The sequence below is a fragment of the Abramis brama genome (assembly GCF_963993115.1).
Source record: "Abramis brama genome assembly, chromosome: 5".
NCBI lineage: Eukaryota > Metazoa > Chordata > Actinopteri > Cypriniformes > Leuciscidae > Abramis > Abramis brama.
This window is the reverse complement of record NC_139967.1, coordinates 20,935,424-20,959,411: the sequence shown is the minus strand read 5'-3', so window position 1 is coordinate 20,959,411 and position 23,988 is coordinate 20,935,424. Positions and strand designations below refer to the sequence as shown.

General features: G+C 37.9%; 2 protein-coding genes across 12 annotated transcripts; both read left to right on the top strand.

Annotated features, from left to right (window-relative positions):
* glipr2 (GLI pathogenesis-related 2) lies at window positions 1-14,306 on the top strand. Of its 11 annotated transcripts, XM_084114576.1 has the most exons (19): window positions 1-53; window positions 499-701; window positions 4,911-4,937; window positions 5,202-5,411; window positions 5,774-5,851; window positions 5,933-6,115; window positions 6,340-6,468; window positions 7,632-7,844; window positions 8,037-8,114; window positions 8,193-8,375; window positions 8,643-8,762; window positions 9,417-9,545; window positions 10,519-10,731; window positions 10,926-11,003; window positions 11,082-11,264; window positions 11,532-11,651; window positions 12,324-12,542; window positions 12,649-12,726; window positions 12,904-14,306. In XM_084114576.1, the coding sequence occupies exons 3-19, from the start codon at window positions 4,931-4,933 to the stop codon at window positions 13,062-13,064; spliced, it is 2,382 nt and encodes a 793-aa protein (XP_083970702.1). In that variant the 5' UTR covers window positions 1-53; window positions 499-701; window positions 4,911-4,930; the 3' UTR covers window positions 13,065-14,306. The 11 variants fall into 11 exon arrangements, with proteins under 11 accessions (XP_083970702.1, XP_083970701.1, XP_083970695.1 ...); XM_084114575.1 differs by lacking the exon at window positions 1-53 and having other exon boundaries at window positions 474-701; XM_084114569.1 differs by lacking the exon at window positions 1-53 and having other exon boundaries at window positions 484-701; window positions 7,635-7,844.
* A 3,090-nt stretch (window positions 14,307-17,396) lies between these two features.
* Window positions 17,397-23,316, top strand: LOC311083210 (tubulin beta-4B chain). Its single transcript, XM_084114578.1, has 4 exons — window positions 17,397-17,590; window positions 19,757-19,865; window positions 19,957-20,067; window positions 22,136-23,316. Exons 1-4 carry the CDS (start codon window positions 17,534-17,536, stop codon window positions 23,194-23,196), a joined length of 1,338 nt encoding a protein of 445 aa, XP_083970704.1. The 5' UTR covers window positions 17,397-17,533; the 3' UTR covers window positions 23,197-23,316.
* Window positions 23,317-23,988: the final 672 nt, after the last annotated feature.

Genomic DNA, 23,988 nt, shown 5'->3' with positions numbered 1-23,988 from the left:
GATTGCAGGCGTGAACATGAACAGAAGATATGCAATTTCACATGATAAAACAAGTCAGAGCTTTGTTTTCCTGTTCTTAATAGTATTCAGATTAGTTTGTGATGATGAGTGTGTGTGTGTGTGTGTGTGTGTGTGTGTGTGTGTGTGTGTGTGTGTGTGTGTGTGTGTGTGTGTGTGTGTGTGTGTGTGTGTGTGTGTGTGTGTGTACTTGTTTAACCTACATGAGGACCAAATGTCCCAACAAAGATCGTAAAACCTCAAATGTTTGACATTATGGGGACATTTGGTCAGGCACTAAAATCACACTAAAATAATGTTTGAATAAAAATGTAAAAATGCTGAAAGTTTTCTGTGATGGGTATGGGGTAGGGTTAGTGTTATGGGATAGAATATACAGTTTGTACAGTATAGAAACCATTACGCCAATGGAGAGTCCACACAAAGATAGCGAAACCAAGTATGTGTGTGTGCGTGTGTGTGTGCGTGCATGTATTTCAGAGGCAATCAAAACTGAAAACGTGGGTCCATGTGTACAGTATAGGGCTCTTTCCTGGACAAGGGGCGTTGCATCACTTAACAGATATATAGTGTGCAGATTTCACAGCTAGTCAGCAAGATAGAGAGAACGAAGGAAAGAGAGGAAATAGACCGCTTTTAAAGAAAGACAAATTCCTGCATGCCTTGGTGAGACTTCAGGACAGGTATGTTTGTATTTTTTAAGACTATCTGTGAGCTATGTGTCAATGTGATTACCGTTAAAAATAATCAATGTATACAGTGCCCTAATCCATTTTTCTTAAATAATCACACACTCACACGCGCGCACACACACACAACACTATTTTTCTTTAAATGCATGCATCAAACAGTGTACTGCCTGATACTTTCAGTCACAATAGAGGAAAAGAGCCTGATACTGCAAACTTGCAGTACCAGGCATGTAGACACCAATTGCGCTTGTCTCAGTAATGCAGTTCCCTTTCGAGGTAGGTCTCTCGACATTGCGTCACTAGCTGACACTTTGGGGAAACAATGCTGAAGCCTGATTGAATCATGCAAATGCAACTGCATTAGCCAATGGTGAGGGTCAACCCACTATTTAGCTCAGCGTCGAGTGCTATTGCTCAGAATCTGTCTTCAAAAAGCCACCCATCACTCACCGTAGACATCCGCTCTTCAGTGGACGGTGCCTGGACTGCCGTTCCTCTGCAACATTCCGGTTAGTATGACATCTTATAAATTATGCTACGGATAAGCTGTCTGCTCACCTCTTCTCCCCCTCCCCGTCTTAGAGCGGTGGTCTGTCTAGTTTACATAAAGCACAAAATGCTCCGGCCACTTGCTATTCTCTCGCTATTTTGAACCAATAATCTGAACAAAATGCAGTTGAAGGATGACATGCATAATTCAGTTATTTATCTGGCTCCAATATAATTAATCTGACTCCATTAAAGTTGTTGTTATTATTCTTTAACCTCTTATTCTACAAAGGCAAAAGTCTTAGAACTGATAAGAAAACATAGGATTTAACCTGAACGTTTAGATAACGAAATTCACAATCACTTAAAAGATTCTCAAAGCCTATAAAGCAGGCAAAGTTATTTATTAAGTTGCATGTTTAATTAAATAGGCAATAGAATTGAACAACATACTGTATAAAGAAATTAGTTGTAACAAATAATGCACTGCTGTGCAGAAGAGGCTGTAAAAACCTTTCTCATAGTATGAGGTTATGCACTGGTGTAGCAGGGGTTTAAGCCTTTCTCCCAGATCAAGTTACCTTATATACCCTGTTTAAAGCATTGTTAAGCATGAGTGGAATACCAACACCAAAACCGGCTGACAGGAAACCAAAAGATGAGGCAAATGGGTGGTGATCAAGAAGGAGAGAAGAACATTAACATATTCTCCTCAATGCATGTTTAAGCAACAGATATTAGGGACTGTTCGTTTTTTATTTAAGGGGCCACCGGAGGAGTTTTGAGATCTGTTGTCAAAAAAGACATGACCCTCCCTTCGCCAGCAATAATTTTTTCTATGACCCTCCAAAATGATTGTGAAAAAAGGCATGACCCTCCCCGATAATTTATTGATAGCCTACTTCTGTACTGGTTTGCGCTTGGCAAAGATGTTCAGATAGCCATTGTTTTTTTGTTTTTTTTTAAACCATAAACTCTTGCTTTCTCATCTTACTAGGGCTGTAACGATAGACCAAACCTACGATTCGGTTCGTATCACAATTTTTGATTTTAGATTTGAAAAAAATCATGTTTTCGGTGCTGATGCGGTGTGACTCGTTCAACATGTGGGTGGCGCTGCCAACAAAGCATCTAAAAGCTGTCACAAAGAACCGGCAAAAGTAATGATTATTAATATGTCAAATATAGCAAGGATACATTTTAATTGTTTATTAGGCCTAATAAACAAGTGTTTTCTGTGTCGACTGCAAAGATGAAGTTGACGATGCGTCGCGATCTTCTAAAATGAACCGGAACGCGCCAGAGAGAAATGCACATTTCATAAGCAGAGAGCAGTCTGTTTTCCTTCGTTTTGAATTGTTCTGTTTAAAAGTAGACATTTCAAGCTTTCTATATATTTCTCAGGTCTGTGAGGCAAGTAGCATACCTTACGCTGAGTTTCGGTTCATTTATGAGACAAGAGTCCAGTTCACTCGCCCGCGCCTCCGTGTCATGATTATCTATTTTCTACTATATTTACTTCTTATTTATTAAATCCAGATGAAACATTGATTAAAATTAAGATACAATTAATAAAAAAACGAAATTCACTTTAAAGAAAGGCTTTGTGCTTTCTGTTTGAGGTCTCTGTGAAATTTTTAAAGTCGCTTTCAGAGCAGTCATGTCCGTAATGGAGAACTGTCACGCCCGTAACATTGTTTTTTTTGTTTTCTTTTTCACATAAATGCGAACACGAAAAATAAAATAAAAATAATATTTTATGTTCTGTGGAGGCCGATCTTTATTCATCCGGTGGGTATATATCTTTTGGTTTGCACAGTGTAATTTATAGAATTACTAAAAAATATTTTGCCACCTAAAAGTTAAAGATTTTTTGTGTATTTCCCTCATATTAAATATAAAACGCATGTGTAGACTGATATTTTTCTAATGTCTTGACTCCTTTCAGACGTTTCAAAAACTCTTTGGTCATTTTTTTGAGAGAGATGCTAATGGTCTTGTCCGGTAAAACTCAACTGTTTAACTCTGGGGGAGTTGTAAAATTAGCCTATTTACAAAAAAAGTGGAGTATACCTTTAAGGGCAGATTTTAGGGTAGTGCTGTGGGGCTACTGGCCTGACACTGGAAACGCAACTTCATTTTGGCCTCGGTGCTTGAGGTCCAAGGCTATCAGCATGTTTTTAGCCCTGGCTTGCACTGGGCCAACAGTGGAAGTGGAAAAGCGGCTAATAGTCTGACACCGTGGCTTTAGTCCTGTGTTGGGTGGTGCTGACTGGCGCCGTCTTGGCCGATGGCCGACCTAAGGGAGACCTGCGCTCTCCTGCTTGCTTATAATCACTTGCTATGGCATGCATTTATGCTCATTCCTGTTTAGATTTGTGAATTTTGTCGTTTTTACAAGGCAGGGATTTTATACGATCCCCAAAGCATCAGCTAGTGATGCAATGTCAAGAGACCTAACATGAAAGGGATTGTCTCATGTTACTCAACATAACCATGGTTCCCTAAGAGTAGGGAATGAGGCATTGCTTCAGCTTTTTCTGAGAAAGGAATTTCCCCAAAGTGTCAGCTAGAGACGCAATGTCTTGTTCCCTACCCTCAGGGAACCATGGTTACGGTGAGTAACCTGATATGTTTCTGCCAATCTTCAGTCAATGCAAATTGACTGTTCATTCCTGTAAGGCATGTTCTGTGGTTTCGAGTTTTTCAGTTCAACTTAATTAACTTTTTAATGCCGTCTGAATATATGCAAATCACAACCCGTGTTGTATCCTGCAGTTGAGTCTAGCTGTCTTTCTAGAAGTTTAATGTCCAAGGGTGTCACAAGAAAAACCAGTCTTGCGACAGTAAAATTTGTGCTCTTTCACTGAATGACTGAGCTGCACCAGAGTTTCCTGTCACATGCGCACAGACACCTTATCACGAAAAAAGGAAATGAAACATTTTCATGTGCAAACCCTAAGTATAGTTAAAGGTTAAATTCAGTCAAATGGAAAAACAAACTGGTTCACATTCCTGACTGTCTCCTAGGGTCACAGAGAGCATACAATGACTTGGTTCTTTTGACAACAAACACAAAATGTTAGCCTATGTTAGTTTAATTCTTTTAACATCAACAGAAGTGTATTGTGAAACAGGTTAAAAATATGAACGTGTCTGCAAGTATGCATGACAAGCAAGATCGTCTCCAGAATGAAGATACTGGTCTGAGTATATATTATATCGTTTGCCATTTAGCTTTAGTCTGAGCACTTTAGTTGTACAGCATGTCATGATCACTCACTGACGCAGTTGTCAGTGCAAGCACTTCTTATTCCAAGTCTACAAGAGATACTTAAAGAAAACATCTCAAATAAAAAAATTTAAAAAAAATAAAAAAACTTCAAAGGTAATCAATCAAAATGAATATTACACAAATCGAATATCTTGGGATGGCTGCGTTATTATAAGAGTGTAATGTTTCTAGTTTTTTTTTGTACATTTTATTTAATGAAACTATCTATGAGGAGTCTAACTCAACACTGGTTTGCAAAGTGAACAGAGTAGGCTAGACTTCTATTTACTCCATGTAACTGAATAGATTGAAAAACATACCATATCCATCTTTAATGGGAGTGGTTCAGATATTCTGTTGTGACATTGGTCTCTTTGAAAATGTTCACTGTGGTGTAACTGCCGTGTTGATGTGAGGTTTTTTTTTTTTTTTTTCAGTCTCTCGCATAGCTTTATCTATGGCAGGTGAGTCTAGACAACTTTTACCAAACTCAAATCTATTTTCCAATTATAACTCACTCTATTTTTGGTGCGCCAGCATTAAATAATTAATACTTTTATTTATTTAATAATAATGTATTGATGTATTTAACATTTTAGTAGCATTTATAGTTTAGTAAACTCATCCAACGATAATGATGTAGAGCATCTAAGAGTAATTGAAATAAACTTTTAAACTCAGTTTGATTTTGTTTCAGCGCATTATTAAACTGTGCTCTTCTCTAGCAGACAGCAGCTTCGAAGCGGAGTTCCTACAGGCTCATAACGCGTACCGCAGACAGCACGGAGCCCCGCCGCTCACCGTAAACAAAAACCTCTGCAGCTCCGCACAGGCATGGGCGGAGCATCTGCTGTCAATCAAGACTCTCAAACACAGCAACAAGGACTACGGAGAAAATCTTTATTATGCCTGGAGTTCAGCTACCAAAAAACTCACAGGTCAGCTTTCTGCTCTCAAAATCAGTCTTTTGACCAGGGCTGTGTTTCTCAAAAGCATTTGATCGTAGTAGAAACCATTGGTGACGCTTACGAAGCTTTTGAGAAACGCATAAGCAGTCATATCCAGTCAGACCGACCTTGGTCAAGTGGGGTGCACTAGAATTAGATGCCATTGCAGGCATTCTCCTGTTGTCAAAACTTTGTAACTTAATTACAAGACACTAAACGATGGAGATAAAGCATTTGTGTTGTCTTTTAATACATGTAATTAGTATTGCACACTGTGAACCAATCCAGTGGTGTTTTGATACGGCATTGTAGAAACAATTAGCTCTACATCCCTTTTTCTCTGCTTTCTACAGGACGTGAGGCAGTGGAAAGCTGGTACAGTGAAATTAAGGACTACAACTTTAGTAGGCCGGGATTCAGCTCTAAAACAGGCGAGTCTATCTGTAAACACTCTGGGTGGTTAAGTTGGCTCTAGTCTCTTTTACAACACTGACTCCTGGTGGTTTCTCCAGGTCACTTCACACAGGTCGTGTGGAAGGACACGAAGGAGTTGGGAGTTGGACTGGCTACTGATGGGAACACAACTTTCGTAGTGGGTCAGTACCTTCCAGCAGGAAACATCACAAATGGGGGTTATTTTGAAAAAAATGTCCTACCGACAGGCTCCAAAGTAGACTCAAAGCCCTCTGGTACAAGTGAGTACACTTTCAAGGTTAATTTCACAGTATCCATGTCATGATATTTATGAAGACTTTTGTTTCGTGTTTTTTTCTATATCCTTAATGTTACACTTTATAAATAATAAGAATTATTTTTATTATTAAATTATTAATAAAATGTTACAGAGTACTTCAAATATTAGATATAGTTGATGTTCATTACAGTATAGTAAAAATGTGATTTATCTGGCAACATTCAGCTGACAAAGCGGGTCCAACGCATGGTGTATCGGGCATTCCTTCAAACAGAGCACCCTCAGTTCCTCGCAGTACTGAAATATCACCATCAGGAGGCAGAGGGGATCTTCATGTGCCAACCAGCTTAAAAGGTAAGTTCAAGGGATAGTTCACCCAAAAATGAAAATTAATTACTCACCCTCATTTCGTTTGCAAACCCGTAAGACTTCGGAACACAATAAATTTGCATGTTACGCAGCGCGTTTGAGCTTCAGCAAGAACCAATGAGGTTTGTTATTGCGCGTCAAGCAGGTTCGGTTGAGCTTCTGTTTATGTTCGCTGATCAGTGTTTGAATGTGAATAAAAGCCTAAATTATATCTGTTTATCATATAAAGCAATCGAGTCTCATCAGAAAATTTTGGACTAAACCGCTCAATTCATATGGATTAGTTTTACGATCTCTTTATGAACTTTTTGAAGCATCAAAATGTCAGTTGCATAGCTGTCTATGGAGGGAAAGAAAGCTCTAAGATTTCATCAAAAAGATCTTCATTTGTGCTCCGAAGATGAACGAAAGTCTTACGGGTTTGGAATGACATGAAGGGGAGTAAGTAATGACAGAATTTTCATTTCTGGGTGAACTAACCCTTAAGTTTGGTGTGGGAAAGGTACCTAAAAAAAAGCAATTTGTTTTATCTAAATGTTGTATAATTATGAATAAATGGCCATTCAAAATTGTGCAGCTTTTCTTCTCAGCACTTTTCCAATGGTGTCCTCTTTGAACAAATGCAAACACACAGGTTAAAATGCACCTTTTGGCATATTTATCTGTCTAGCCATAATGCAAATGAAATGTGATAGTCCATTCGTTCTTTGTACTGTTGTTTTATGGTTTCTGAAACAGCATGTGCACTTCAATAGACCTTATTCACAGCAGTGCCATCTTTGATTTTTAACGGGAATGAAAGTGAGGCTGAGAAGGACAGATATCTCTTCAGTGGGCTATCTTTATCCTTTCAGTCAGCATGAAATGTGCTGATGAAATCTGCAATTCAAATAACTATTTATACAAGATACAAGATATTTATTATCATATGCACAGTAAAACACTACGGTTTTGACCACACAATGAAATTCTTATTTTGCAAGTCTCCCTTACTCAAAAATATACAATATAAATACAAACAGTGAAAAAAGTGCGAATGTGTATTGTGCAACAATCAAGATAAACAGTCAGTAAGATAATGGGGAGATCATATTTTAATGTTTTGTTCAGTAATCTAAATTTTTTTCTACCTTTATGTTTGTGTGTAGCAGACAGCAGCTTTGAAGCTGAGTTCCTACAGACTCACAATGCATATCGCAAACATCATGGAGCCCCGCCGCTCACCATAAACAAAAACCTGTGCCGCTCCTCACAAGAGTGGGCCAAACACCTGCTGTCAATCAAGACCCTCAAACACAGCAATGGAGATCATGGAGAAAATGTATATTACGCTTGGAGCTCAGCTAACAAACAACTCACAGGTCAGAGTTTAGTTGCTACTTTGTATCATTTGCTAATGTTTCGCTTGCTCACTTTTCAGTCAGGCATCTTAGATGTGAAGAAAAAATTGGAGCTTGGGTTATTTATTTTAAAGCAAACATTATTTCATTACCAGTTGTGTGTCTCATGATCTTGTTTGCACGTCTTGAAAATCGCGTTTGTAATTTCTACAGGACGTGAGGCAGTGGAAAGCTGGTACAGTGAAATTAAGGACTACAACTTCAGCAGGCCTGGATTCACCTCCAAAACAGGTGAGTCTATCTGTAAACACTCTGGGGTGGTTAGACGTTTGCTCTAGTCTCTTTTCTGACATCTGGTGGTTTCTCCAGGTCACTTCACACAGGTGGTGTGGAAGGACACGAAGGAGTTGGGAGTTGGACTGGCCACTGACGGGAACACAACTTTTGTGGTGGGTCAGTACCTCCCAGCAGGAAACATCAGCAATGCTGGATATTTTGAAAGAAATGTCCTAGCGGCAGGTTCCAAACTCGACTTCAAATCCACCCCATCTGGTGAGTCTGATATACATGTGCAGGGATATAATACTGAATATATTTTGTATGATTATTGTATAAAGTAGATGTAGATTGAAAGTAGGACTATTTATTGTTAATACATATATATCTAATTTGTAATTATATTTATTGTGTAATTATAAATAATATATAAATTAATTAAATTAAAATATAATATATATTAAATATAATTCAATTATATTTATTTGAACTCTTATTGTATAATGTTCACACAAAGTTTTAAACATATTTTTTGGTGTTCAGCTGACAGAGTTGGACAAACACTTGCTGCTCTCAGCATCAAGTCAAACCAACTGCCTTCATCATCTCACAGTTCTGGACCAGCACCATGTAAGAATCAGTCTCAGAGCAGCAGCTCAGAAGGTAAGCAATGAGGACATGAATACCTCAAGAAACTATGGAGGACTATTTTCTGCCATATAAGAACATAATGCATGCTTTGATGAATCAGTTAAGTTAAAATTATGGAATTATGGAAATTATGAGATTATTATTATTAATTTTTTAACATTTTATCTCACAATTTCGATTTAGTATGTCATAATAAAGATTTTTTCCCCCGCTATGTAGCAGAAATGGACTTCCATAAGAAACAGAATAGTTTGTTTTATAGTAGGTTTACTATGAGTAAACTATTATAACCCTTTTCTGATCATCACAGCACACTATTGTTTAATAAAACAATGCTTATTTTTTTAAGTGGTTTTGCATCTATTTGAATTCAGCTGAATAAATGCTTCCTTTCATGCCAACATGTACTTTCTCAAAAACTATTAGTAGTTTTAATGAGTAGTTACCAGTAATTGGTCATTAGTTTGAGAAAATCAACTCCTACAAAGACTGCTTTGTGGAACACTTGCAATTAAACATAATAAAGACACACAGTCAGGTCCATTGTTTTCATTTTGCAGCACTATTTGATGTATAAAGCTGTGCACAAACTTATTTGAAATCATGTAAAAAGTGACGTCATAAATTACAGTATAGTAAAAATGTGATTTATCTGGCAACATTCAGCTGACAAAGCGGGTCCAACGCATGGTGTATCGGGCATTCCTTCAAACAGAGCACCCTCAGTTCCTCGCAGTACTGAAATATCACCATCAGGAGGCAGAGGGGATCTTCATGTGCCAACCAGCTTAAAAGGTAAGTTCAAGGGATAGTTCACCCAAAAATGAAAATTAATTACTCACCCTCATTTCGTTTGCAAACCCGTAAGACTTCGGAACACAATAAATTTGCATGTTACGCAGCGCGTTTGAGCTTCAGTAAGAACCAATGAGGTTTGTTATTGCGCGTCAAGCAGGTTCGGTTGAGCTTCTGTTTATGTTCGCTGATCAATGTTTGAATGTGAATAAAAGCCTAAATTATATCTGTTTATCATATAAAGCAATCGAGTCTCATCAGAAAATTTTGGACTAAACCGCTCAATTCATATGGATTAGTTTTACGATCTCTTTATGAACTTTTTGAAGCATCAAAATGTCAGTTGCATAGCTGTCTATGGAGGGAAAGAAAGCTCTAAGATTTCATCAAAAAGATCTTCATTTGTGCTCCGAAGATGAACGAAAGTCTTACGGGTTTGAAACGACATGAAGGGGAGTAAGTAATGACATAATTTTCATTTCTGGGTTAACTAACCCATAATGCAAATGAAATGTGATAGTCCATTCGTTCTTTGTACTGTTGTTTTATGGTTTCTGAAACAGCATGTGCACCTCAATAGACCTTATTCACAGCAGTGCCATCTTTGATTTTTAACGGGAATGAAAGTGAGGCTGAGAAGGACAGATATCTTTTCAGTGGGCTATCTTTATCCTTTCAGTCAGCATGAAATGTGCTGATGAAATCTGCAATTCAAATAACTATTTATACAAGATACAAGATATTTATTATCATATGCACAGTAAAACACTACGGTTTTGACCACACAATGAAATTCTTATTTTGCAAGTCTCCCTTACACAAAAATATACAATATAAATACAAACAGTGAAAAAAGTGCGAATGTGTATTGTGCAACAATCAAGATAAACAGTCAGTAAGATAATGGGGAGATCATATTTTAATGTTTTGTTCAGTAATCTAAAAAAATTTCTACCTTTATGTTTGTGTGTAGCAGACAGCAGCTTTGAAGCTGAGTTCCTACAGACTCACAATGCATATCGCAAACATCATGGAGCCCCGCCGCTCACCATAAACAAAAACCTGTGCCGCTCCTCACAAGAGTGGGCCAAACACCTGCTGTCAATCAAGACCCTCAAACACAGCAATGGAGATCATGGAGAAAATGTATATTACGCTTGGAGCTCAGCTAACAAACAACTCACAGGTCAGAGTTTAGTTGCTACTTTGTATCATTTGCTAATGTTTCGCTTGCTCACTTTTCAGTCAGGCATTTTAGATGTGAAGAAAAAATTGGAGCTTGGGTTATTTATTTTAAAGCAACCATCATTTCATTACCAGTTGTGTGTCTCATGATCTTGTTTGCACGTCTTGAAAATCGTGTGTTTGTAATTTCTACAGGACGTGAGGCAGTGGAAAGCTGGTACAGTGAAATTAAGGACTACAACTTCAGCAGGCCTGGATTCACCTCCAAAACAGGTGAGTCTATCTGTAAACACTCTGGGGTGGTTAGACGTTTGCTCTAGTCTCTTTTCTGACATCTGGTGGTTTCTCCAGGTCACTTCACACAGGTGGTGTGGAAGGACACGAAGGAGTTGGGAGTTGGACTGGCCACTGACGGGAACACAACTTTTGTGGTGGGTCAGTACCTCCCAGCAGGAAACATCAGCAATGCTGGATATTTTGAAAGAAATGTCCTAGCGGCAGGTTCCAAACTCGACTTCAAATCCACCCCATCTGGTGAGTCTGATATACATGTGCAGGGATATAATACTGAATATATTTTGTATGATTATTGTATAAAGTAGATGTAGATTGAAAGTAGGACTATTTATTATTAATACATATATATCTAATTTGTAATTATATTTATTGTGTAATTATAAATAATATATAAATTAATTAAATTAAAATATAATATATATTAAATATAATTCAATTATATTTATTTGAACTCTTATTGTATAATGTTCACACAAAGTTTTAAACATATTTTTTGGTGTTCAGCTGACAGAGTTGGACAAACACTTGCTGCTCTCAGCATCAAGTCAAACCAACTGCCTTCATCATCTCACAGTTCTGGACCAGCACCATGTAAGAATCAGTCTCAGAGCAGCAGCTCTGAAGGTAAGCATTGAGGACATGAATACCTCAAGAAACTATGGAGGACTATTTTCTGCCATATAAGAACATAATGCATGCTTTGATGAATCAGTTAAGTCAAAATTATGGAATTATGGAAATTATGAGATTATTATTATTTATTTTTTTAACATTTTATCTCATAATTTCAATTTATGTCACAATTTCGATTTAGTATGTCATAATAAAGATTTTTTTTCCTCCGTTATGTAGCAGAAATGGACTTCCACAAGAAACAGAATTGAGTAAACTATTATAACCCTTTTCTGATCATCACAGCACACTATTGTTTAATAAAACAGTACTTATTTTTTTAAGTGGTTTTGCATCTATTTGAATTCAGCTGAATAAATGCAGAATAAATGCTTCCTTTCATACCAACATGTACTTACTCAAAAACTATTAGTAGTTTTAATGAGTAGTTAGTTTGAGAAAATCAGCTCCTACAAAGACTGCTTTGTGGAACACTTGCAATTAAACATAATAAAGACACACAGTCAGGTCCATTGTTTTCATTTTGCAGCACTATTTGATGTATAAAGCTGTGCACAAACTTATTTGAAACCATGTAAAAAATTACGTCAAAAAGACCAAAGCCTTAGTTTCAACTCAAAAGTCTCTTCAGGATTAACAGCTTTTTCTTTTCCTGTGATAAAGGTGAGATCTTGTCCCAGTTTCGTCAGTCTCTGCTTGAAGCTCAAAATGATTACCGGCGGCAACATGGGGCACGGCCTCTCTCGCTGTGCCCCATCCTCAGTAAAGAGGCTCAGGATTGGGCAGCACATCTGATTAGCATTAACGCCCTGAAGAACAGCGGCAAAGGTCACGGAGAGACTATGTCTTACAAATGGACATCCAACATGGTGCATCCAACAGGTAAATTGGTTATTCCCCCAAATGGGTCTCTATATAAGAAACTATAGCACACCAGAATGATAAAGTTAATAAAAAAACTATTAATAATATATATTTTTAACTATAGGAAAAGAGGTTGCTGAATCATGGTACAAGGAAAGTGTAAAGTACAACTTTGCAACTCCTGGCTTTCAGAGTGGAACTGGTAGGTTATTCATTTTGCACTCATATCAACTGAAGAGGTTAAATGGTTAAAGCTGTAAAATATAATAGCAAATATCGATTCAATATGTACGTTTGTTAAAATACAGATGAAAGACAATATATATCACAAACCATAATTAAAAATTTACACCTGAAAAAAACTTTTGTATGTGCACAGGTAACTTCACCCAGATGATCTGGAGGTCTACAGACCAGGTTGGGGTCGGCCTGGCATCAGATGGAAAGGGCAAGTTCATCACTGTGGCCTTTTACAAACCTGCTGGCAACGTCACCAACCCTGGTTACTTCCAGGATAATGTCAAACCTGCTGGGAGGTGATCTGCTGAATAAGAAAGATTAAGAAGGTTTATCCATTTTACCAATGAACAAAAATAATTTTAAAAAATCAGAATGTGGGAATTTATCTATGTTATTATTCATATGTAAACAGAAAGTCAGTGAACAGAATATATTGCATGTACAAATACATCAGTTCACAAATGTCAACTGCACCTTTGACAATATGCTTGTTTTAATGGTTCTGATATACATATAAATCATTTGCTAAGGTGATATCCACTCATTGGGCCCTATCTTGCACCCAGCGGAGCAATTGACTTTGTACACCGATGCATCGCATATCATTCCTATTTTGCACCCGATGCACAGCGGACTTTTCCCTCGACAGACGCATGTCGGTAAATTAGAGAATGAACTTGCACTCCCGGGGGGCGGTTCAGCGAAAAGAAGAGGCGTGTTGCGGCGCAAACGTTCCCTGGTGCTATTTTGCTGTTCCAGAAAACAATTCTGCCACAGACCAGGAAAAACCTAGTCTAAAGTCAGTGGCGAGTTATTCAGATGCTATTTTAAGGGCGCATACTTGGCCTTAATGTAGCGTGTGCACAACCCGCATACACTTTGCTTCTCTCATCTACACACAGACGCAGCAGTTCCCATTTTTGCAAACCATACATAATTACAAGGAAAAATATTCCACATGAGGGAAATCATTGTGGTGTCCATGAAGATGTGAAAAAATAGGCATAATCAAATTATTATACGCCTGTTTAACCGAAGCTAATTTGTGTGGGTTTCTCCCATCCCAAAACAATGTCACTTCTCTTGTCTTTTACGGCCCTGACGAGAACGTCGGTCTCCTCGGCTGTGAACCGCTCCTGGCGTGCGCCTGGCAAATCCGCCGTTATAATAGCAATCCGCTATGGAATAAGCGCGCCTGCTCTTAAAGGGAATGTGAGATGACGCTCTGATTGGTTTATTTCACGTTATGCCAAAACCACACCTATGAATAATGAAGCTACTTCAGACCCACCCATTTTAGATTTGCGCCGGGCGCAAGAGTCATTTATCCCTCCGGTATTACAGCAATAGCGCCCGAGATCCGCCCACAAAGTTACTTGCGTTTCAGATCGTTAAAATAGGGCCCAATGTGTGTATATGTGCTCTTGAATGATACAGGACATTTTAAATGGGAAATTGCTTATATAGAAAGAAGGTGTGATAAATAAAGAAAATCAACATATATTTTGACACAAAATAATCATTAAATGAATGCAAATGTTCTGTCCATGTAGTTATTTATCTTAAATGCAGTCTATGGTGTGATGTGACAAAAATAATTTTATAAACAACAATTTAATATGACATATTTTCATATCCTAAACTTCAGCTTTCATCAGATATATAAAAATACTGAAATGCTAACAAGTCTATTACTTCTTCCCCAAACACACATTTGCATAAATTGCATTCTCATACATCATTGACATTTTACATCTGGATGTGAATGCTTTTCTTGCACAGCCCCAGAGAGCTTGGGTGGGAATGCAAAACTGAAATGCCAAGGTGTCATGTTGTGTTAACATCTTATCACATTGTGTTGCTGGAGACACATGAGACGCTCTTATATTCATTTATAGATGCCTTCATTCATGAATAGCATGAAGGTCAAACAATTCAATTCAATTCAAACAAGGTCAAACAAATTGTCTGATAAACTGAAATGTATATATACCTTTATGGGTGCCATTTTGTTTAAATACAGCACACTTTGGCCAAAACTAAAATAATAAAACTACCTTATCAATAATATAATTAGCCTTTAGGAAAAAAGTATGAAGCCTCAAGTTGCCAACATTATGCAAGGCTGGCTGGCATTGAGGACTTATTTAGGTCCATGCATTTGTTAATAAAATTTGACTTGATGGTGTTTTGGGGTCTATCCTAACTGCAAAAGAACAAGGATATAAACATTAATCTATTTATATTGATCCTTGGTCATGAAAATATAGTGCATACAGTTGAATGAGGCAACAGATACAGTGTGGGGAGAGTTTCTATAGTACTGCTGCTGTTTCTATAGAGCTGTTTTTGTTGTGCATGGAGGAGGATGTTTTCCAGCTAGGTTATCTTTCCTCCGAGGGATCGCCAGCAACAGTAAGGGAATGAAAACAGGATCAAGCCTTGCCAAAATAACCTGTAAACCTGAGTGTCTGGTACAGGAGACTAAAAAATATTTCTATATTTATGTGTCTAGTCAACTTAAACTAAAAAAGGTGAAATCACAGTGTTTCAGGTCAAAAGCTGGAAGGTATTCATCCTTATGTCCCACTTTTGCGTATTCAAAGTGTGTGTGTGCGTGCGTGCGTGCGTGCGTGCGTGAGTGCGTGCAAGGCAGCTGCTGCCAGTGTTGCTACACTTTGAATGTTAATCAATAATGCAGTGCATAGTTTTGCTTACACACATGCACAGACAACCTCTCAAGTTCATACTTTCCCAATCCCTGAGGGAGTACCTCACACCAGTTCCCTAGTTTTCATGAGCCTTGCTGCATATTGAGCAGAGGACACACATTATTTCATATCAAATAATAACTACTAGTATCTCGGAAACCTACAATACCGTTCACAATTTTGGGGGCCGGTAAGTATTTTTAATGTTTTTAAATGGTCGCCAAGGCTGAATATATCACTACAATTTAAAATAACTGTTTTCTATTTTAATATATTTTAAAATGTAATTTATTCCTGTGATGGCAAAGCTGAATTTTCCACAGCCATTTTCCAAAATTCATAGTCACATGATCCTTCAGAAATAATGCTGATTTGGTGCTCAAGAAACATTTCTTATTATTATTACAGATGAAACAGTTTTGCTGAAACTATCCAGTTGTGTCATATAATCTTGGGTCCTTTAATCTAATAACATTATTTTGACCTTTTTTGTGGTCTGTCAAAATGCTGATGAGTAGACTTGATTATTATAATACAAATGTTGTATGTTATACATCAACAACTATAATGCATAATGCATCGTAAGCTCTGCTGTTAAAATTCATTCTGCATGCCTTCGTCATTAATCCTATTTCATTTTGTTCAGCCTACGTGTGCTTCTGTCATAGCATGCATGAACTGAATCCCCTCTATAAGGATGTATGACACCTCAGATACTCATAATTAATTCATCGATGCTGCACATCCCACTTGTGCTGAGACACTCAGTGCTTCAGGGATGGCAGCACAATATTGGCCTACACAAATACTTGGTTGTATTGGAAATTTGCTTCAGCAAGGAACAATTTACTGGCCAAGTTTTTTTTGTTTGTGTCGATTTAAATAAAGAGGTGAAACAGGGTCAAAGATATCAAAGCTCTCATTCAGTTATTTTCATCAACAGCTATAGATCTTTATCAGAATGGGTCAACTAATGGAGGCATAGGGTTTGTTCTCTTATTCAGAATATACAAAGACGTACTGTATAAATGAAGTGGACTATACATTTTTTGTGATCTCTATTTGAAAAGATGCATATCTTAAACAATGAGCAGATTAGGATGTGGACAGTGCTGCTTGCACTAAGTTACAGCAAAATAGGCCAATTGTTACTATTTTACATTTTGGTCAATCATTTGTATGAATTTGTAATCTCGTTCATATATTTTCATTCGATGTGCTTACGCTCCATTGACAGTCCATACAAGCAAACATGAAAATGGTTAATATTACCATGAAAAGTCCAACAATATGCAAAACCATTAACATAACACAGTCTGAAAAGGAAAATGGATCCTTTTTGCTTCTAAATGTCAGCCAAAGATGTTTATAATTAGTAACATAAATTACTTGAAAAAGAGCATGGTCTTTATATGGTCTTTACAAGTAACTCCCCAGCCATGACATACACTGAATGATTTTTAGAGACTTCAAATCCCAGCAAAACTGCTTAATGCAGTTAACGTACTTCAGTTAATTCCTTTTTTTTCCCCTCATGTGAATTTGAGCTTATAAGAAGCTAATTTAAAATATAATATATAGCAAGCGCATTCAGTGTACTGTATGTACCAAATCTAACAAGTCCAAACATGCAACCTACTGTTTGTTTGGTGTAGGTAGGTGTGCTTGCTTGGTAACACGATTCTCAATGAAAAAAAAACAAAAAAACTATTCTTCTGTTCGATTATAAAAGCAGGTCTCTGGTTACTAATACAAAACGGTTTCTGTGTGTGAAATGTGATCCGCGTTGTAACCACTGGCAACAGATTACAACATCCCTAATCCAATCAAAAGCAGAAGCTCCAACAGAGGGCGTGTTCCTCGACCAATCAAAGGCGGACGGATAATGATTGACGTCTCGTTCATCCACCTGTGTTTGAATGCGAGGGTTGGCGTTATTTAAAACTGAAAACCGTTCACTGGGCTTTGCAGAGTTTAGAAGACGCGCGTTTGGAGATAGTCCACTATATTTGTTTTTTTTTTAAAAATAAGAAAGTGCTTTTTCCTTAACGATTCAACATGAGAGAAATTGTTCACCTGCAAGCTGGTCAATGTGGAAACCAAATCGGTGCCAAAGTGAGTAACAGTTAAGGGTATTGATTACGTCGACGTTATGCCAATAAAGGCTTGTCGCGAGGGACATTGTTTGTTGTCTAGTTATCATGTGTATAACTAATTATACTTGAATATTTATGTTTAACTGTGCTTGTCTAGAGAAAAATAACATCGGATAAGATGAGCAACTACCGATCTAACGTTATCGTTTTGTTTTTTCCTCAGTTTGTAACGTTAGTTTTGCAAGTTGCCATGACAACACTTAAAAAGTGGCCATTATTTAAAAGCATCTTATTTAAGGGGGAACTATGCAGTTTTTTGTTTTGTTTTTTTGCTGCTTAATTTACCTTAACTGAACAGCTTCGGAGTCATTGGAATGGTTATATGACTTTTTTCGGGTTGAATGGTGGTCTCCCAGCTAACAAAATTATGTTCTGAGAACGTTTTCCAAACGTTCCATTTTGGTTGTGGGAACGTTGATTTGAAATGTTCTAAAAACGTGCATAACGTTCCTGCAACGTTCTTTTCCCCAAAATGTTATTAACAATACAACATTTAAAGAACATTAAAATGTCCACTTTCTTTCATGTTAAAATGTTATTTTAAAGTTAGGAAAATGTTTCTGCACCATTCTTTCAACTTTATTTTTTTTTTATTAACGCAAACATGTGAATTATAAGCGCACACTTTTACAGCACATGAAAAAAGTTGAAAATTTCATATGATTATCATACATTTGAAACGCTACATTATAGCTTAAAAAACAACAAATATTTTCATATCAACATTTAAATGAAATGGAAACGGTGTTAAAGGGTTAGTTCACCCAAAAATGAAAATTATGTCGGTAATTACCCTCATGTTGTTCCAACCCCGTAAGACTTTAGTTCATCTTTGGAACACATATTACGATATTTTTGATGAAATCTGAGAGCTGGCTCACTCCTTCATAGGCTGCTAGGCAATTTCATTCTGCCAGTCCAGAAAAGATAGTAAAAACATCGTTAAAATAGTCCAAGTGACTCAACCTTAAGTTTATCGAGCGACGACAATACTTTTGTGCAAAAAAAAAAAAACTTTATTCAACTTTTCATTTTCTCCCATGTGGGCCTCTGAGTTCACGAAAGCGCCACGACATATGCACGAGAACTGAGAAGATGACGCAGATGGGTCTCGATGTAGTGTTTTTATGTTTCTAAAGTGTGCATTTCCTGGATGTCCGAATCGTGAGAAACCAACGAGAAAACGTAAAAGTGCCTTACCAATGCCGCAAAATGAATGGCTTACTTTTCACACTTTCCCATCAAATGATCGTGAGCGTCATCTCAGTTCTCGCGCATGCGTCGTGGCGCTTTCGTGAACTCACTCAGAGGCCCACACAGAAGAAAATGAATAGTTGAATAAAGTCGTTATTTTAGGTTGTTGTTTTTTTTTCGCACAAAAAGTATTGTTGTTTTCTAACGTAAAGTATTGTTATATGTGATTTGTTCATCAATCACAAATAACGTCATAACAACGTTCCAAGTACGTTGTTCTAAGAACGTTTTCTCTCAACGTCACAAGAATGTTAATAACGTTCCAAAAACATTATTTTAATAACGTTTTGTACTAACATTTACAAAACTTATAAAGAACGTTAGTGAATGTTCTTGGAACGTTCCCTGTTAGCTGGGCTTCTCGCACCCCCCTAGTGCCTGTGATAGGGAAAACCACCATTGCAACTTTGGGCCGGCTCCATGCGTTCGCCGGCTTCTTTGAAAACAAATGCACATGACCTGAGGGAGAAGATGGGAGGGGGTAGAGTCGTCAACAAATTTTGACGACAGTGTTGTCATTAGGGCTGGGCGATATATCGCATGACATTGTTATGCGCATCTCGTCAGTAAAACTGGTTCCTTGATTAGTAGTAAATCGCCATCACCTGCTTTCAGATGGAGTGGCAATTACTACACAGAGCCGTAGTTCACTGACAAGCTGAGCCATATCGCATTAATTATCGCAGGCGATACATCCGTGATAATTAATGTGATATGGCTCAACTTGTCTATTCCGAAGCTGTAGGGGGAGCTCTATAGAGAAACCTGCGAGGAATTGCCAAAACTGCATAGCGCCGCTTTAAAATAATTTTTTAAGACATTTAAGGTGATAAAATTGTTGATATTGACTCCTTTTCTTCTGTGTGGTCAGTTTTGGGAGGTAATAAGTGATGAGCACGGAATTGACCCGACAGGAACTTACCATGGGGACAGTGATCTGCAGTTGGAGCGGATTAATGTGTACTACAATGAAGCCACTGGTCAGTTTAAGTTTGCAATGTATTAAAACATAAAAAAACGTCATTTAAAGTTTTACATTTAAGAGTGGAAATGTGCACTTTACTACGACAGGTGGAAAGTATGTTCCTCGTGCTGTTCTTGTCGACCTGGAGCCTGGAACCATGGATTCGGTGAGATCTGGACCATTTGGGCAGGTCTTCCGACCAGATAACTTTGTCTTTGGTAAGCCTGTTTTCATATGCCATTTGACTGAATGTTAAATTCTTGATGTTTACAGTTTTTTTCCAATTGCTAACACACAATTTTACAAACTAGGCTGGTTTCATCAAAATACTTAAAACAATTCACTAGTGCTGCTGCAACTAACGATTATTTTAATAATCGATTAATCTGTCTATTTATTTATTTTTTTTTTGATTAATCAATGAATCAGATAAAAAAATATATATTAATTTCCAACCCTTTATTCAAAAACAGAACTGACAGTGCAAATTCACAGTGCAAAGTGCACAAACAGATTGCTCCTTGAACATCCCTGAGCTGTTAAAGTAAAAAAAAAAAACACAAAAAACATACACATCTTTTACATCTGCCAAACTTAACAGGATTTGTTTGAACATCAGAACTTGTTCTCTACACTACACTCACAGACGCACACACTCACAAACTCACTCACAGATGCACACACTCACAAACTTGGTTTTTGGGTTTTTTTCAAAGATGTTATAATCTTTAATAAAATGTTTGACATTATTTGACAAGCACATGCACACAAAAGACAAGTCTCGTGCAGTCGGATAATAGTTAATAATAATAATAATAGCAATAATGATAACAGAAGATAATATCTCTAGTCTATCCTAATATTAATTATAAATACAATGTATATAAAATATAAATACAATATAAAGTAATAAAATAAAAAAAACAATAAAAACAAATACAATGGATTGACCACCTGGTATGGTGTGTAAGGTATTTTGCAGCTCATCCTTTCCGAGCATATAGTGAAGTCATTTAGAGTAAAGAATGAAAAATTCAGTGCTGCAAATTGTGTAAAAAATATTCCCCTTGTAGTGGTACTTGGGACAGACAAGAAAGTGTTTTCATCTTCTGTCTATCTGATTCAAATCGCAGGCTGCTAATTCAGTGGTAAGAATTTAATTGTTGGTTTTATTTATATTGTTGTCCATTTATCGAACTTCCATGCCTCTTATATAATAATTATATATTACTATGTACCAATTTACTAATGCTCAGACACACTCGGTCTCTCTCGCGCACTGTTGCTCGCGCACTACTCGGTCTCTCTCGCGCTGTGCCGTTCGCTCGCAGAGTTCGCTTTGCTCCTGTCCAGTCCGGTGCCTCATATCTCCGCTCCGCGCTCAACTGAACTTTTTTTTTCTTTATACTCAAATCTCCGCGACTTATTGAGTGGCGCAGTAGTCGCGCAACACAACGAATCGATAATGAAATTCGATTTTTAATAATCGATTTTAATCGATTCGTTGTTGCAGCCGTACAATTCACAAAACCACACACCCAAACTGCAACATGCCTAATATCCTGCAAAATAAAGCACTGCAACCAAAACTACATATAGCATTATCAAAATCAAACTTTTGCATGAAATGGCACACACTTCATTCATATTACCAGATTTGTGTCTAACCAACTACACACTGTTGGGCATAATGAAAAGCACTCTCATCTTTAGTATGCTTTGCCATAATACTAAAATAGTTAAAATTGTAGAAAATTCTTCAGATTGGTCACATGCACAGAAATATTTGCAGATACACACACATGCTGTTGGGTTTGTTTGTTTTGTTTTGATTTTTCACCAAACAAGTCAGTGCAACGTATGCACATCAGATATATTTACATTTGGATTGAACAAAAATATGCTCACAAAAAAAACTGTGAACTAAAAAAGATTGAAGTGTTAACAATTAACCATTGAGGTGTTTGGCCAGGTGGCACGTGTATTGGCCAATTAGCTCATGTAGTGTCATTTTGAATGGCAGTGTTTTGAAATGCAAACATGTGACTTTGTCAGATTGTTGTGTCTTATGCAGAGAACCATGTTCAGTGCATTTAAAAAGTGCCATTTTGAATTGCAAAATGTGTGTAAAGCAGAAAATGTGTTTAGACTTTTGGAGACTTAAGAGGTTTTGCTCTTTGTGTGTCAGTTTAAATAATTGTGCTGTGCATGTCATTTTAGTGTGTTAGCAATTGGAAAAAACTGTAAATTGAGCCTTGTATAATCTGTAATTCTTTTCAATCATAGGTCAGAGTGGTGCTGGAAACAACTGGGCCAAGGGTCACTACACAGAAGGTGCTGAGCTTGTAGACTCTGTTCTTGATGTGGTCCGTAAGGAGGCGGAAAGCTGCGACTGCCTGCAAGGCTTCCAGCTCACCCACTCCCTTGGAGGAGGCACCGGGTCAGGCATGGGCACGCTTCTCATTAGCAAAATCCGTGAGGAGTACCCAGACCGCATCATGAACACCTTCAGTGTAGTGCCCTCACCCAAAGTCTCAGACACTGTTGTAGAGCCTTACAATGCCACGCTGTCCGTCCATCAACTGGTGGAGAACACAGATGAAACGTATTGCATCGACAACGAGGCGCTGTATGACATTTGCTTCCGTACACTCAAACTCACTACACCCACCTACGGCGATCTCAACCACCTCGTGTCTGCCACAATGAGCGGGGTCACCACCTGCCTGCGCTTCCCCGGCCAACTCAATGCTGACCTGCGCAAACTGGCTGTCAATATGGTGCCTTTCCCCCGTCTGCATTTCTTCATGCCGGGCTTCGCCCCCCTCACCAGCAGGGGGAGTCAGCAATACCGAGCTCTTACGGTTCCTGAGCTCACACAGCAGATGTTCGATGCCAAGAACATGATGGCTGCTTGTGACCCCCGCCACGGTCGCTATCTCACCGTGGCCGCCATTTTCCGAGGCCGCATGTCTATGAAGGAAGTGGATGAGCAAATGCTGAATGTCCAGAACAAGAACAGCAGCTATTTCGTGGAGTGGATCCCCAATAATGTCAAGACCGCCGTGTGCGACATCCCGCCTCGCGGTCTCAAAATGGCAGCCACTTTCATTGGCAACAGCACCGCCATCCAGGAGTTGTTCAAGCGCATCTCTGAGCAGTTCACTGCTATGTTCAGGCGCAAGGCCTTCTTGCATTGGTACACGGGTGAGGGGATGGATGAGATGGAGTTCACGGAAGCCGAGAGCAACATGAATGACTTGGTGTCAGAGTACCAGCAGTACCAAGACGCCACTGCCGAAGAGGAGGGAGAGTTCGAGGAAGAGGGAGAGGAGGAGCTTGCATAAAGAGTTGACCTTGGTTTGTCTTTTTTTTTTTTTTATCTCTTCCTCCCAAGCAGTTTCACAAGGAACTAAAAAGCTCTCAATGTTCATACAATGTCTAATAAAGCTCTGAATTTGATAGCAGTCTTTTGGGGTCTTTGGCCTTTTTCCTTGCTGATGTGTTGAAGTGAATTGTAGATGAAGCTCGGTTGAACATTACTAATGTTGTATTGGTTACCATTCATTCTTTGTGTAACTCTACAGAATATATAAATTATAAAATGCGAAGTTAGTAAGATTAGTGGTTCCTTTAATTACAAAATGTTTCATTTGAATATTTTGCATTGACAGTAGTGCAAACTAGATGAAAGCCGTGTTAGTGTGCAGATCATTCAGTGATTCAAGACCGCCATCTAGCGTTTAAAATGAGATCACGTAGATTTTTTTTATTATTATTATTTATTTATTTTTAATTGTCTTCAGGTGAGAAAATGTCTCCATGTACACTAGGGATTTTCTCTAGTGGGTGCTCGAACCCCTGCCCTATTTCAAAATTAATCAAAAGTGCCGTTCTCAAACAAATATCAATGATAATATTGTGGTCAATAAAACTATGTATTTGATTATAATTAACATGACAATGTGTACACAACTAAAGTAGCCTTAATTTACGTTTATTTTTACGTTTCTGTCAGTCTGAGGTGTCATTACTATAACGCGTTTCTATGGGTTGCGTCAAATTGTGTGTGTCTTCAGGGCTCGACATTAAGGCTTGTCCGCTTGTCCGGGACAAGTGGATTTTTTTGTAGGACAAGT